The following is a 17,470-nucleotide window of genomic DNA, read 5'->3' as shown; positions in this document are numbered from 1 at the left end:
CGGTGGACCTATCCGTCAGACTTGGTGCAGATATTTTAGCGCGTAATGACGCACACGTCAAAACCTCGGACTCCTAAAAGAATCAGTTGAGTTTCTCTTAGTTTACAACTTGTACAAATGGAGACTTGTTTACGTTCTCACTTAACCGCAGAGATTTCTCTCCTGGCCAGACATCGACCTAATGCATATGGTTGACTATTTAATGCATTGTATTGAGAGTAAATGAACCTGGATTCACCATTACGCATTGTCTAAAAGAGAAGTGATCCATCGGGTTGGGAGTTGAAGAAATTTCGAACCAAAAAATTGATGTATTACTTTAACAGCTAAACCATAATCATTAATTGTCTCAAATTGCACGCATCTGAAAAAGAAAAGAAAAGAAAAAAAAAAACACCTCGAAACTGAGAGGACTTTGTGTTAATGTAGGAGACTTGGCCAGTGACTTTGCTGGACCCTATAGGCTACCACGTGTCTTTAGGCGCAAAAGCGGCCTGTATGTTATTGGAGGAAACTTGTTGATTTGAGGCTTCATCTGATACGTGGCAGCCTTTTGACTGACACTTCTTTTGCTTAACATTGGCCTCATTGTGGAGACGCGGCTCCTCTTTCGCGATCGAGTTGCGCAGCTGCCGTTAACGCGAGATGAGCAGCTCGGCTAGCCGGTCAGACTCAGGTTCTTTGGGAACTCGGCGAGCCACCGGAGCTTCGAGCTTTTATCAAGCTCTGCAGATCTTTATCCCCCTTCCCCCGAAGAGTTGAACTCTAACCCGGCTACTACTTGGGCTGAAAGTAAAGCCTTCACGATAAGAATAAAAGCTGCGCCGTTGCGTCTTTAGGGTTTGAGTCTATACGGTTGGACTGGGGGGTTTGTCCCAAACCACATACAGCCATTTTCATTAGCAAACCTTACCAATGTGCCAACTAGTCTGAGTGTTTCAGATTATAGGCCAAATCCCCAATATGGTCCTGTACCGCACTCTTCTCCCACACTGCTCAGTATGTTACCATGCGGCAAGTTTACACTTCATTGGCAAGGTTCGACTTGTAAAAGTAGGTGGAAAACTTTCACTTGTTTTCATTCTGTAGTTTTCAAAAGAACTGAACAAAAATGAGCTACAGCTCGTGGAACAAACCATTTAACAACACTGGACCATAAATGCAAGCTTGGATCACACTGTGTTGTTAAAAAGCGTTTATTTGTTTCAAAGGCAACTTAGGAGGCAAAAATGAAGAGAAAATAAGTAGGTAAAAAGTAACCCCAGTCTTTATGAGATACGAGACAAACAAAAAATAAAAAAAAAATGTAAAAAAGAAGAAGAGGCGGAAATGACAAATTACACTTGCGTCAAAGTTGGACAACGATTTGAAAACTACTTCCATTCATTCTAGCGATTTTGATTAAAAAAACAAAAAAAACAAGACAAACGTAGGAAAAAAAAAAAAATTTACAAGATGAATAAAAAGTCTAATTATTATTATTATTATTATTATTATTATTATTATTATTAATAAACCATGTGTCTATTGAAAGCAAATAGGATTTTACAAAAATGAGAAATAACAAGATTAAAAAATAAGAATGGCTAAGATTCATGACTTATATATGAAACATATATTTAGATTTTGGTTTAAGGTTGCACTTCTTGCCAATAATCAACTGATGGCTTAGTTGAATGCATCAGAGAAAAAGAAAAGAAAAAGAACCAAAAAAAAAAAAAAAAAAAAAAAAGAAGAAGTGTCATTTATTTTAAGGCAGCGATATTCAAATTCCAAAATTTTTACTTTCCAGGTCAGCTGTAATACACAACCACTTTAGTATTTAGTTTTAAAGCGCAATGTAATGCTAGCCTAATAATGATGTAGACAAAACACTAAAGGCAGTTTAGGTTTTAAAATGTTTCACTCATTTATTCCGGCTAAAAGTTGGTAATTTGGTCAAATTTGTTAAAATATGCAAATTGTGCTTACAAAGGTTCAAATCATCCAACGTCAAAAATAAAAATGTGGCAACGTTTTAGTTGAAGCAGGGTGACGTGCTGTCATGTCTAAGCGACAGCTTAAGTCTTGACTAATCCCACATTGTTCTGTTTGTCTTTTGTTTATGCTAAGAAAGTGACATTATGTGCTTTAGCAAAAGCAGCGGATGTCAGCGTGTTGTTAAATTGTGAGACTTACCAGGCGTGTACGTCACATTGAAAAAGCACACATTTAAAAGGACTGGTTTTATGATTTAGAAATGATTAACCCTCCTTTTGATAGCACATGGGAAAGGTCAGATATTCTAAAATGTCTTTTAAAAAATAAAAAGGCTAAAAATCATTCTTGATATGTGGCTTTAGGTTATTTTAGATGAAATACTTCTATATGACTGATCCCGATGATGTGGGGATGAGTGTAAGGAATATATACGAGTTGTGAGACGCAAAGTATTACCTGGTATTCAGGATTCGCTTCTTTCGGAGGCACGTGGCGTGGAAAAATCCTGCGTCTAATGTGTACTTTCCAAAGCAAATCTCTACGCAGTGCAAGTTCCTTGCTGTAGTGCTAATACGCATGAGTCCACAATGGAAAGGATGAAAATTTATTAGGCATGCCAGCATCCTTATCAATGTAAAACTGGGTAAAACTGAATATAAAAAAAACAGAGCTTTTCAGGCTTAAAGTGGGCTAAATGAACTGTGGGTTAAACCTGTGTGTGTGTGTGTGTGTGTGTGTGTGTGTGTGTGTGTGCATTACGTGAGTTTAGCGCGATGTCTGGACACTTTGCAGCACTATGTACTGTGCAGTGTCACCTGACAGCCTTAATATGGCCACCAAACCCACAGAGCAGCCCAGGGGGAGGCACAAGCAGTATATATTGCTTTGAAAGTTGTGTAATGCAAAACGCTATTCTGATGCTATTATGATGCTATTATGACGCGCCGACCCCGAACTCTAAGGCATCAGACAATATAGAATGAGGTGCTACCCTTTAAAAGCATTAAAAGCAAAAATATTCAATCGAGAGCGGCCTGACCAAGAAAGTCTGATGCTATTCCAGAGTTTTCTATAAATCCTCATGTTTGGCACATTTTTGTGTAGTCACTGTGGTAGAGTCATCTTCCTCTTCCTCCTTCTGCTCCTCCCTCTGCTCTTCTTTTTGCTCCTCCCTCTGCTCTTCTTTGTGCCCCTCCCTCCGCTCCTCCTTTCGCTCCTCCACGTTGCCCTCGTCCCCGTCCTCCTCCATTCGTGCCTGCAGATGTTCGTTGAAGAATCGGAAGATGGACTTGAAGCTATTCCATGAGGTCAGCTCGTGCCTCTCAGTGCCTGCAAACACATGCACATACAGATTATACTCAACAATGCATTGTTTATGTAATAAAATAAACAATACTGCGCAGACGTCTCAGCCCACTTCTGATATAATCACCTACAGCTAATTTTCTGAAAAACATGCACATGTATATGTTTAGAAAAAGCCAAGACTGTAAGTTCTTTAATTATTCTTCTAACAATCCCTTTGAATGCAACTGTCCCATGTGACTTCTGCTTCGCGTCTTAATCATAACTGCAGTGCGTTAGAGTTATTATTATTGTAAAGGTACAGCAGGATGAAATCTGCTCATGCGGTCATCATTCCATTGATTTTCACCAGATCCTCTAATATCACTGACGATACGCACCCAAAATGTGTCACGTTCCACACAGAAACCTGTAGACGTGCAGCCTTGTACTTCTTGTAACGTGCTAGTGCATTTGTGGAGCAAAAAAACCTCACATTTTATACCCACTGCTACCTAAAACGTTCTGCCTCTGGCTGAAATTTATGGTCTTTTTTTTTTTTTTTTTTTTCTTTTCTTGCAATTTTGTTTTTTTTGCAATCATTAGCTTTGATGCCAGATGACTTTGACCAGACGCTAATCAACCATTTGAAAAAATTTCTATCCTTGGCATTTCATTTTGTTCTGAATTTCTTCAAATGATGTTTACAGTTGAACGTCGTGTCTTTGGGGGATCTAATCTTGTGAAAAAATTTGACACATTCAAAAAGTCAGTTCAGCAGGATCTCATTTGATTTAAAAAAAAGTTACAAAAGCTAAGCACACCATTATCCCTTACCTTGACCTTTCATATGATACTTTACCAAAAAAAAAAAAAAAAAGGCTGGTATACTGTTCTATAAAACCTTGAAATCGTTAAAGGTGTTTTCAAACCTCATCCCAGTATTAAATAAAGGCAGCAAAGTATTTGTTAACTATTACTAATTGAATACATTATTCAGCTGATCGATGGCTTATTAAATTGTATGAGTTATTAGTAGTACTAAAATGTAAGAAATACAGCTGGAGTGCCTTGAGGAGAGACTTGCTTTTTAATTTAACAGGCGGAAAATGTACACTGCAGATAAATAACCGTCATAAGTAATTAAAATACCTAATTGATAAACGATCTAAGACTTTTGCACAGTACTATAGCGTCGAGAAAATAAGCCAGACTGCCAACATTTGTACTGAGGCTTGGTTTCTATCCTCTCATCTCCATGTTTCCATAAGGACACTAATACTGTACATGTTTATTCAGATTCTGACCATGTGCTAATACGAACACTAAACGAATATGTTTATTATTAACAGTTCTACATTCCTGTAATGCTTTGGCAATACTGTACATGTATATAGGCATGCCAATAAAACTTGTTGAATTGAATCGAATAAGCAACATAAACTTTGAGGTGCAGTTTTGTTTAATGTACAGCTTGACTTCAACTCAAGCTTCTATATAGGCATGTCAATCAGTCAATTAAACAATCAGACTGCTACAGAACACTCGTATCTGAACTGCACACCTTTATACCTGATTTCATGTTGGGGTTTTTTTTTTTTTTTTTACAGATTTTAGCTCCAACTACTGGAAGTCCTACACAAGAGCCGGTGCTGTATCGTGTTCTATATATCCGCTTTCTGGCTTTTCCACTTATTAAGATGTATGCGTAGTGGTGAACAATGGAAGCAGTGACCACCAGCGGAGGAGGATTGAGTGTTCTCTCCAGTGGCTAAAGCACAGCTATCAACTCATCCACAGAAAGGTTCAGTTTCTGCCTTTCGCGGCAGGTTAAAGAATTCCCATGTTCAGGTCATTAGGCTCTGGAGGAGTGACATGTATACCTCAAGTCCTTACGGTACCTCTTCACTGTGAGAACCACTATGAAGGACATGAAGCTAGGCCTTTAGGAGTCATCATTTTCCATCTGAAAACAAGCAACCTATCTGTCAGGGGGTTTGCTGTAAAATTTATTTAAATAATTCCTATTCACGTCATGTCATTGAGTACACTTACTCCAATGCCAGTGATTTTTCACACAGCAACAGCAGCTTTCTCTGCACGAGGTCTCTGCGTATTATAGTGAGGACAGGGTAGATATATCGTTCTTGTCCGGTTGTTATTCTTTCCTCTGCATTACAACAGCATTACCTGCCCGCAGGGATACAATTAAAAAGCACCTCTAAGGCCCATGCCAAAAGAGTTCTCAAATGGCCACGATACTGACCTCCATGTTTATTAGATTGACCTTTGTCTGGCCAGTATTGATGAAGATAGCTGTGGCGAGATGGGAAAGGTGTGTGTGTGTGTGTGTGTATCGTTTTTTTTTTTCCCTAGCTTGGCGAGTGATCAGTGCCTCAGGTCAAGTTTACGAAACTGGCAATCAGCGAGTCAATAACTCCTGCCCAAACAATCTCTTTACCTGTGTAGGTCCTGGCACAACACACCACTGGAGAAGAAGAAGATATCGCCTCCACTGCTCTTACTAATAATTTATACCCAATTTAAAGCACACAGCCTCCAATTGTTCTTCCTTCCTCTCCAAACAGCCCTTACTTCTCTTTCTCTCACCCCTTCAGGAGTTATCAATGGCGAGGGCTTGCTTTCTGTTACCCTGAACCGGCGATGAACTCGTGAGCAGTGAAAGCCTCTCACACTAATCCTGGCTATGGGGTCAGTAACAGTGTGTCTCCAAGCAGATATGCAAATGATCCAGGTCCCTTCAGCGACCCTGTGGGTGCTCCGCCCTCTCCGGTGACATCACCTCGTACACTGGCTTAACAGCACGCTTCACTAATAGGCTTTTATTACACCACCGTGCTATCTCTAAATGATCTCTAAAGTTGTATCAAATGTAAGTAGTGTATGTGTGGATTACACTTGCTCATTTAGGCACTGAAAAGGCAAGGACAAAGACAACCAGGTGCAGTCAAGAGACAAATTAAATTAATACTATAGTATTAAAAGATGCAGCCATGGATTATCATGCTTCTATGCGAAGACTGACGTCTCTCTGTAATTGTCCAGGAAATCTGTTTTTCGGGAGGATTTTTTTCATAAGCTGTCAGCTCTTGCAGGATATAAATGATAAATTTCATGCTCATAAGTATAAATCAAATTTTTAAAAATTATTATGAAGTAACTGAGAGAAGGATTATAAGGATATAAATCAGTAAAGCTCATCGAGCCTATCAGTAATCCAGGAAAACGATGTCAAAACATTTTTATATGATTAGAGTTAGGCTATTCTCTGTTTATTTAATAAAGTAAGCTGCACTTACACAGGAGATTAATGTTTGGAAAATGAAGGACTTGCACGTTACATTCAACTAAACTTTTTCATTATTAATATTTTTATTATTTCATTTATTTCTATTTTTTTACTGAAAGCTTGTTCATTAATAACTGAATTAAATATGGTATCCATGGCATCGAATACTTCAAATGAAACCATTTTCATTACTATTTCTATTTCGTTATTTATGTTATAGCTATAATTACACTACCAAAAATCCATCCATCTTCTATACCGCTTATCCTTTTCAGGGTCACGGGGAACCTGGAGCCTATCCCAGGGAGCATGGGGCACAAGTCGGGGTACACCCTGGACAGGGTTCCAATCCATCGCAAGGCAACTACCAAAAATATCACACATAAAACAAATGAAATTCTAGACTGAAGGTCTATCAACTGACAACTCCAAGACAGACATAAAATATAAAAATGTGCTGACTGTAATTAGTCTCCATCTGTAGGATGCCACTCAAACCTGTCTCGTAATAGTTTAAACATGAATTTCATTTCGTTTTCAAAACTGTTTGCGCTCATTAGGAGGCATTCTGACATGCCGGAATTACACCGTTGTTGCAATGGCATTTTGATTCCAATAATAATAATAATAATAATAATGTAAATTACATAACACAATAATAATTTAATAAAAATGAACAAAGACTGCATTGCATCCTGAGTGTTTTATTATGTCTTGCTTCATTCATTTAACACTATAACTAACTAATCCATAGAAATCTTGAACCATAAATGCTGATTTGTCCTCACATTAAATAAAAAGTCTACAACACTGGTAGATGAGCTATGAAAAGCGAACAGTGTGGAGACATTACTCCATAAGGAGCTGAGCTGGATCAAACACATCCAGTAACAAAATCCATAAGGGGACATTAGAAGAAAGACACCACAGCATAGTTGCTGTCAGTGTCCCTGTTAGTATCCGAGTTGGGTTTCCAAAACCAGCGCTCTGTGATGCCCTGGCAATTTGAGGTTTTCTCCACTGCATTCCTTGGACATGGAAAGGGGGATCCGAGTTCATTCGTCCTGAGGACTAATGAGGTGAGAACAGGTGCCAATGGAAAAGAAGAACATTACGTTATGAATCATAAGACGACAAATCAAATATACATTTATTCCATTAAACACAGAAAAAAAACCCCTCCTATGCTGCTCCTCTCTTCATCGCCAATGCCAGGAGCACTTATTACAATTATTACTGTTGTGACAAAAGCCTAGTTTGTATTCTGGGCAATTAAATTAATGTATGAAGAAACATACACACAGTCGCAGATAAAAAAAAGCAGGAAATCCACAAACACAAGCATCTACAACACAAATACAACACTTGTCCATGAGAGGGGGGATGTGTGGTGATCCCACACACACACAAACACACACACTTTGCCACTTTTAATTACTTTAATTATTATTGTTCTAGGAGCAAACAGAACTCATTACACAACCATAAATTAGAAAGACGAATTAGTTTCAAACATTTTACAGAGAGACCATGTTAGACATCACTTTATATTGTGGAGTTTCTAACAGAATAGTAATTAAGTACAGTCCAGCTGTGTGGGTGTGTGTGTGTCTGAGGGTACAACAATGTGTCCCTGAAGTTCCAGCAGTGTGTATGCCTGAAGTTCCAGCAGTGTGTATGCCTGAAGTTCCAGCAGTGTGTATGCCTGAAGTTCCAGCAGTGTGGGTCCCTGAGGTTGCAGCAGTAAGGGTCTCTGAGGTTCCAGCAGTGTGTGTCCCTGAAGTTCCAGCAGTGTGGGTCCATGAGGTTCCAGGGGTGCGTGTCCCTGAGGTTCCAGCGGTGCGTGTCCCTGAGGTTCCAGCAGTCTGTGGCCCTGAGGTTCCAGCAGTCTGTGGCCCTGAGGTTCCAGATGTGTGTGTCCCTGAGGTTCCAGCAGTCTGTGTCCCTGAGGTTCCCAGATGCGTGTGTCCCTGAGGTTCCAGATGCGTGTGTCCCTGAGGTTCCAGATGTGTGTGTCCCTGAGGTTCCAGCAGTCTGTGGCCCTGAGGTTCCAGCAGTGCATGTCCCTGAGTTTCCAAGTGTGTGTGTCCCTAAGGTTCAAGGAGTGCATGTGTCTCTGAGGTTTCAGCAGTGTGCATCTCTGAGGTTCAAGGACTGTGTGTCTCTCTGAGGTTCCTACAATGTGTGTCTCTGAGGTTACAACAATGTGTGCGTGTCTCTGAGGTTCAAGGACTGTGTGTCTCTCTGAGGTTCCTACAATGTGTGTCTCTAAGGTTACAACAATGTGTGTGCGTCTCTGAGGTTCAAGGAGTGTGTGTGTCTCGGAGGTTTCCACTACCAAATATCACTATTAAAGAAATGATAATCCTGACTGAAGATAAAGTATTAGCTGTGTATGAGGCAAATCAACAGTAACAGCACTCCTAAATGTACAACTCCAAGCTAGACAAAAAAAAAAATTCTAAATGTGCTGACTGTAATTAGCCTCCATCTGTAGCATGCCATTCAAACCTGTCTCTTAATTGATTAAACACGACTGGCATACTTCATTTAATTTTCAAAACTGTTGGCTCTCATTAGGGGGCATTTTGATATGCCATAATTACACTGTTGTTGCAAAATAATGGTATCTCTGATTTGAATAATTATGGAAACAACCAAAAGTGAAAAAAAAAAAAAAAAGTATATAAATATATGCTTATATTACATTTTTATTTTTTATTTTGAAATGTTATAAGCAAGGTATAAGTGTGGAAATCTAGCACCATAAATAATTATTTGTACTCACATTAACTCAAATAAAGTCTGGCCTACAACATTATAATTATGATGAATCACATTAAAGCAACAACATGAGCTTTGAAAGGCGAACAGCGTCGGGACATTACTCCATAAGGAGCTGAGCTGGATCGAGCAGGTCCAGGTCACATGGTCCATAAAGGAACATAAGGAGAAAGACACCACAGCATAGTTGCTATCAGTTGTCCTTGTCTGAGTTTCTGACAGCATTGCTCTGTGATGCCCTGGCAGTTTGAGGTTTTCTCCATTGCATGCCTTGGACAGGGAAAGGGGGATCTGAGTTCATTCGTCCTGAGGACTAATGAGGTGAGAACAGGTGCCAATGTTATCACACGTTGCACTAACACGCTACTTGTTATGAAGAATGTAAAGCTACAAATCATAAGATGATTAATCAAATATATTTATCCTGTTAACACCATCCAACCCTCCAGCCGAACAAGAAAAAAAAACCTCACATACAAAGTCCTCCCCCTATGCTGCTTCTCACTTCATTGCCAATGCCAGGAGCACTTATTACAATTATTACTGTTGTGACAAAAGCTTGTCAGGTTTGTATTCTGTGCAATTAAATTATTATATTAAAAAATATACAGTTTGCACTTCACACTGTGGAGTTTGTAACAGAATTGAGTACAGTCCAGAAGCATGAATCCCTGAGGGTCATGCAGTGTGACTTTGAGGTTCCAGCAGTGTGTGTCCCTGAGCTGCTAGCAGTGTGTCCTTGAGCACCAAACAGAGTGACCTTGAGGTTCCAGCTGTGAGTGTCCCTGAGGTGCTAGCAGTGTGTCCTTGAGCACCAAACAGTGTGACCTCAAGGTTCCAGCTGTGAGTGTCTCTGATGTTTTAGTGGGGTGTGTCCCTGAGATTCCAGCAGTGTGGGTCCCTCAGCGTCCAACAAGATGACCCTGAGGTTTCAGCAGTGTGTGTCCCTGAAATTCCAACTGTATTTGTCTTGAGGTGTCGATCAGTGTGACCATGTGATTCCAGTCTGTCCGTGAGGTTTCAGCAATGCGTGTCCCCGACATTCATGCAGCATGTCCCTGAGGTTCAAACAATGTGCCCTGAAATTCCAGTATTGTGTGTTCTTGAGTTTTCAACAGTGTGTGTCCCTGAGCTACCTGCAGTGTGTCTCTCTGAGGTTCCAAAAGTGTGTGTCCCAGAGTTTCAAGCAGTGTGGGTTCCTAAGGGCTCCACAGTGTGACCTTAAATTTCCAGTATTGAGTCCTTGAGCTTTCAGTCCTCATATCCCTGAGTTTCAAACCATGTGTGTCCCTAAGAGCCCAACATTGTTTGTCCATAAGGTTACAGCAGTGTTTGCCCATGAGGTTCCAACAGTGTGTCCATGAAATTCCAACAGTGTGTCCATGAGGTTCCAACAGCGTGTCCATCAGGTTCCAACAGCGTGTCCATCAGGTTCCAACAGTGTGTCCATGAGGTTCCAACATTGTGTCCATCAGGTTCCAACAGTGTGTGTCCATCAGGTTCCAACAGAGTGTCCATCAGGTTCCAACAGTGTGTGTCCATCAGGTTCCAACAGTGTGTGTCCATCAGGTTCCAACAGAGTGTCCATCAGGTTCCAACAGTGTGTGTCCATCAGGTTCCAACAGAGTGTCTATCAGGTTCCAACAGTGTGTGTCCATCAGGTTCCAACAGAGTGTCTATCAGGTTCCAACAGTGTGTGTCCATCAGGTTCCAACAGTGTGTGTCCATCAGGTTCCAACAGCGTGTCCATCAGGTTCCAACAGTGTGTCCATCAGGTTCCAACAGTGTGTCTATCAGGTTCCAACAGTGTGTGTCCATGAGGTTCCAACAGAGTGTCCATGAGGTTCCAACAGTGTGTGTCCATCAGGTTCCAACAGTGTGTGTCCATCAGGTTCCAACAGTGTGTGTCCATCAGGTTCCAACAGTGTGTGTCCATCAGGTTCCAACAGTGTGTGTCCATGAGGTTCCAACAGAGTGTCCATCAGGTTCAAACAGCATGTCCATCAGGTTCCAACAGAGTGTCCATAAGGTTCCAACATTGTGGTTCCATGAGGTTCCAACAGAGTGTCCATGAAGTTCCAACAGTGTGTGTCCATGAAATTCCAACAGTGTGTGTCCAAACAGGTTCCAACAGTGTGTGTCCATGAAATTCCAACAGTGTGTGTCCATGAAATTCCAACAGTGTGTGTCCATGAAGTTCCAACAGAGTGTCACTATGAGGGTACAGAAGTCTGTGTCCATGAGGTTTCAGCAGTGTGTGTCCCTGAGGTGTCCCTTCAGTGCTAACTGCAGTTTGGCGATTTGTAAGTGGCTTAAGTTGATTGTAAGTATAGAGCTGGAATAGAGACTTTATAATGTAATATATAATATAACCAGAAAATGAGAGACGGAACATTTTGTCCAATATGAGAATTTGAGACCCTGAAATGCTCCAGGCAAAATCACACCTTATGCCATTTGAACAACACACACAGCCCTCTTAGTGCCAATGGCTTTAGTTACAAGATGATAACGGGATACAATGCTGTGGTACCCTAGTATCTGAATCAGGAATTAAAGGATGGGCCAAATAACATCTACTCATTAGCATTATTATTTAGCAGGCAAAGGTGATTTAAATATATATTACTGTTAAAGTGCTCTGTATAGATTCTTTTTTTCCACTACCTCAGTTACATAGCATGTGTCACACAGCCACATGAACACACAGTAGGGGGTGGAGAACTGCATCCCTGACAATTCTGCAGAATTACAGAACATTTCAAGGCTAATTTGAGCGCTAATTTGTTGGCAAGTCAAACAGCCTCAGCCCACGTTAGCATGATTAAGTTAGCCTTGTTCAAATGACTGCATATCTCATAGATAACTCTGGGAGAAGCGGGAAGAAAAGCAAATGAAAGTGACGGGGAGGCCCAGAGAGCAAACAGCTCCTAAGCTCCTGTGGCTAATCATCATTGTGCTAGCATATTTATGAAATAGATGAGGCAGACCCAATGCTAGAACTAGCTTTTTCATAGAGTGACTGATGTTTAGGCAGCTAGTCCAATGAGATTCGGGTGAGACACAAGGCACGGAGATTGCTTTAGTGCCTGAGACTGTACACACACACACACACACACACACGGAGAAACCCGGCATCAATTAAAAAGCCCAGCTGCTTGTCTAGCACTAGCAGCTTTTTATAATATAACTGTTGCTCCCTGAAGCTATCAGGTAAACAGCAAAGGACGAATCTTTGAATGAGGTGAGGAAAAAAAAATAAAAAATCACATCGTAACAAATGAATTAAGGCTTAGCGTCAGTCTGTGTACAATGTGATTCAGAAATAGGCCTGAGCGTGAGCTAATTCACACAAGCTTAGCCCTGCATAATAGAATGTGTCAAGAACAAGCAATGACATGTAGCAGATCAACCGAAAAACAAATTGCACGTGCACAGATTAAACGTGTCAGACTTTCTTTGAAGAAGTTGTCACGACAGACAAAAGCATAAAACGACACCACAAACTTACAAAAAAAAAAAAAGAGTAGTTTATGATTTTACTGTAAGTGTTTACCCACGAATCAATCATATTTATCACTTGTTTATATTGTGCTTATCATGCATTGTGTTTATAGAGCTGTTGCAGCACAGGCTATACATACTACTCTTTGAATGTCATGGCAACAATTCTCTGGGCATACAGCAGAAGATAATGAGCAGTATTGCGTACATTGAAGGTTATAGAAGGAAACAGGCATTGTCTGGCTTCTTCAGATAAGCCTACAGATAAACAGATGCACAAGCACAAAAACTCATGGAATACACATCACACACACTTCCTTCTCTCGCCGTTTTGGCCACCAGCCCTTTCAGCATGCGACTGACCTCTAACGCACGGCGTGTTAACTCTGAATGGATGTCAGATAAGGTTAGAGACTAAATCTCGGCAAGTGTATCCAGAAACGCTCTAATAACCTCCGCTGGGAGAGACGTCCTAAAGTATAGCGTTTAATTAATACGGAACAGTCCGCGTTTAACACCTCCACAACAGCAAGTGAACAAACACATGGCACTTCAAAAGAATTGCCCCGATTCAAGGCATTTTCTTACAAATTCTTTACAGCTTGGCTACTCTAGTGCTCCATGTGCCTCATAAAATCAAGAGTCCTTGGCAAGTGAGACAGAATGGTGGACGAGTATTGGAGCGCGGAGTGAAAAGACGAATCCATAGCTGGTCAATACATAAATAAGGGCAGAAGGCTGAGAGTGTTTACATTAGGAGTAGCAGGAGTCAAGAACAGAAGCAAGCTCTCCAGACTGAATCACGGCACATAAGTCGTCCATACTGATGGTGTGTAAACTCGAGCGAAAAGAATCGACCTTGAGCGGAGACAAAAACGGTCACGATGATACACCAATTCACAGGTTCTATGCAAGTTTGAGATATCACAGAGTCGAGGGTGGTGGTGTGTATATCGGATAAAAAAAAAAATAAAATCGATACGGTTTTATCTGCCCGCCACTTTTAACAATAGATATTCTCACAAAATAAACCTGTGTATAGATTTATATTTAGTTCCCAAATGAGTATGCCAATGCTGACCGTGTCAAGGAAAAACTCCCTGAGAAGAACTGAGGAAGAAAACTTGACAGGACGCAGACTTAAAAGGAAAGCCATCCTCTTCTGGGTGACACTTGATAGTGGGATTATAAATCAATACCCGTCCACGCTTTAAAGTCAAAACAGCATTAAATGTGTTGAAAGGATGTTCGGGGTGAGCATCGTAGTCTTTATTTCAGCAGAAGTACCCAGGTGGTGTTATCCACTAACGGAAAGTTGAGACATGGAGTATAAACTGTTTTTTTGGGACATAGCGTATCTATGTGAAAGCATCCACAATACAAAGATTATACAATAAACTGAATGCACTGTCTAGAACTCATTTAACGTGCGTAACCAAACAAACAATCCAAACACACCGAACAGGGATTAAAAGAAAGACCCATTTTACACCAGATTACAGTATTATGAAAAATCGGTGAAATATCTGTTTGGAAATTATTTACGTGGAAATATATATTTAAAAAATAAATAAATCTACATAGTACATTCTGTTTTACTACACTCCACCAAAAGCCCTTAAAAATACATCAGAAGGCATGGAGTCTGTGGTAGCGTGGGCGTGGTCAGACGTCAGCTGTGAACGGAGAGGAGGCGGGATGAACCGACAGGTAATGCGTGATGATTCTCTCCTGTGTGTGATCATGGCAAATTTAATTATGTCTGGCTTGTTTGTCTTTTACGGAATGCTGTGAACCGGGGAGAGGGAGCTGAGCTGAACACACACCGTCTGTGTGTGTGTAAATGCTGAAAAGCACTCACAGAAAAATAAAAAAATAAAATAAAATAAGCATGAAGCTTTGTAAGAAGTCCCCTGTCTCACGAGTCCTCCTTGCCGCCCAAACTCACCAGGGTTCTACGCTGTCCATGACTGTGAATATAGTGGTTTTTAAAAAAGGCATGCAGAATCACAATTTCTGATTCTGAAAACATCTTTTAATTAGAAAACAAAAACAAACAAACAAAAAAGAACAATTTGGCTGTCAAGTGTAATGAGATGATTTGTATATTACGTGCAACAGAGTGATTGGAATTCAATACACTTAACCGGCAATAGATTTGACTACAAGTTTAAACCCTCATCAGGATACAATCTATATATAACCAATCACTGACCAACACTAACAGCTACCTCATTGAATAACAGTCATGCGTGTGTTCCCACCCTCAAGACTGCTCACAACCAAAGAGCCCTTCATGGTTCTCAGGTGAAAATGCCCTATCCACTCCAGTGTGAGAGAGTTTTTTAATCTAGCCGTGATGCCATCTTCAATTAGGGTCATTTTACGAGTGGCCCCAGGTATGGTGGATGGCAGACAGAATGGAGTTTAGTAGCAGCGGCTAATGCACAGGACCACACTTCATACAGGCCGTTCTGACCTCGCTAGCCCCGCATTAGCACTGTTATCTTGAAGGGGAGGTGGAGAGATAGGTCTAGAGTGGGCAGCAGGGGTGGACGGAGCATAAATAGATCACTTAGGGGAACAAAGTGTAATTAATGGGTGGATGGAGATAAGAGGGCCTTGGCTGCTATCTGGGAATGTGCTAATGGGGTTCACATACACTCAGCACGAGCAAGGAACAACCCCTTATAGAGTGTGTGCAAATGTGTGCGCCCGGAGGGAAAGCCAAAGAGTGGCGTAGACCTCGCATGCACGTTGATGGTTTTTACTGATCATATAATACGATCAAAATCATACAATACGTTGTTTTGTTACTGGAAAGTTGTTGTTTTTTTTTTTGCATCTCCAGAAAAACTGCAAATAATAATTCTAAATTTTCCCCCAAACAATAAGAAAGACTAGATTTGATCTATCAATTTTTTTTTTTTTTTTAAATTCTGTATTTTCCTTAAGAGTGCAACACTAGCAAATGGTACTCTTGAAAATCTTTCTCATTTGCTCTCCATTCGCAGAAACTCTGTTGCCTTTAACCATGTCTGATTTCCCTGCGGTATAAAGATGAGGCTGCGCACATGTAAAATCCCATGCAATCACAGTTTTAGAATTGCACAGTTTAGTTGATTCTTGTGGTTGTCGAGTTTCTACTATAGCAAGCTGTTGGCAAACAAAAGAAAGAAACCTTTACTGAGGGTTTAGCATCTCAGAAAATGCAGCACAGGAACGTCGAGTGTTAAAACTACGACTGGCATCAAGTGTTCATGATGGTCATGTACACCATCTACATGTTTGGCAAAACAGGAGAGCACACAAGGAAAAGCACCTCGTATAGAAATATGGACGTGGATCGCTGACATTTCAGGATGTTTTTTTAATGCCTGGTGGTTGAGGGGCTCATGAAGATTACCAGTGTCATGAATTCTGCTAAGTACCAGGATATTTCAGCTCAAAACATGCTATGCATGGGGGTTCAGACTTCTAACAATACAATAGCTTTCAACTAGATGATGAGCAAAACCTCCAAATCACCACAGAAATTGTAAAAGAAAAAAACAAAAAAAACGACCAACGTATTGCAACGACTATCCCAGTCTCAGTATTTGAACTTGTACTGAAAACCTGTGGTCTGTTTTTAGTGGGGGGTTTTTTCAACCATCACATCAAACCATGAATGATGTTATTACATTTGGCTCTGTGGCTGGACTTCAAATGAAAGGGACATTGTTGTTTACTCATCTAAGAGGCCAAAGGAAGTGCTGCAGTCGGTTGAAGGTCATGCGGCGGTGATAGTGAGGACACTAACTGACAGGAACTTCCGGACACTGTCCTTTCTGCATGGCCCCTGCGTCAGGGGCCCAGGCCAGGAGCCAGCCGGGGGGTCTCTATGACCACTGGGAGGTTGTTTGAGTTGGATTTCCCCTGTTTGTTTCAGCACAGACAGCGGAAGGAGGACACTGGGGCTAAGCTACGGGATTCCCCGAGCCCACGGATTCTAAGAAACGGCCAGGCGAGTCAGATGTGGACACGGATAAGGTTTTGTTATAACGAATAAGGATTTAAATCATGCTGACTTGCATAGTTCGTCTACTCTGATTGACCCTAATACACACAAAGTAACATGACAGAAAGTAACCTGAACTTTAACATTAAAAAAAAAAATATATATATATATATATATATATATATATATATATATATATATATATATATATATATCTTAATGGGAAATGAACACAAGCAAACTTTTATGTACTTGGTGTTATTTTGCTTCTGACCTACGTTTGACCCTGAAAAAGTCCAGCTGTGCTATGATAGCAGTGTGGAGTGAGGATGAGACTGCAATTTGTCAGGAGGTAGAATGAAGGAAAGAGGCAACAGTGGGGAGAAAAAGTTTCTTCAAAGGAGAAGTGGGTGCCTGGGAAAGAAAGTCTTCTGCGGTTCAAGATGTGGCCTTGGATTGTCCTGAGAGTGCTGATGACAGGAGAGATGGAGGGAGAAAGAAAGACTAAAAAAAAAAAGTAGGAAAGATAGCTTGAAATGACAAGGTGAGAGATAACTAGTGGCCCAAAAGCTCTTGCAAGCTGTTGGAGAACACATCCGTGTGTGTGT

At 40.8% G+C, this 17,470-nt stretch overlaps 1 protein-coding gene across 1 annotated transcript in view; it reads right to left on the bottom strand.

Moving 5' to 3' along the window:
- Window positions 1–1,180: 1,180 nt before the first annotated feature.
- Window positions 1,181–17,470, bottom strand: part of fam172a (family with sequence similarity 172 member A) — a 185,230-nt gene continuing 168,940 nt past the window's right edge. Inside the window, exon 11 of the mRNA XM_017451782.3 lies at window positions 1,181–3,309. Within this exon, the coding sequence (XP_017307271.1) occupies window positions 3,050–3,309 (260 nt within the window). The 3' untranslated portion in view covers window positions 1,181–3,049. The remainder of the gene's footprint in view (window positions 3,310–17,470) is intronic.

Source organism: Ictalurus punctatus, chromosome 22, assembly GCF_001660625.3.
Source record: "Ictalurus punctatus breed USDA103 chromosome 22, Coco_2.0, whole genome shotgun sequence".
NCBI classification, from domain to species: domain Eukaryota; kingdom Metazoa; phylum Chordata; class Actinopteri; order Siluriformes; family Ictaluridae; genus Ictalurus; species Ictalurus punctatus.
This window is presented reverse-complemented; position numbering and strand designations above follow the sequence as displayed.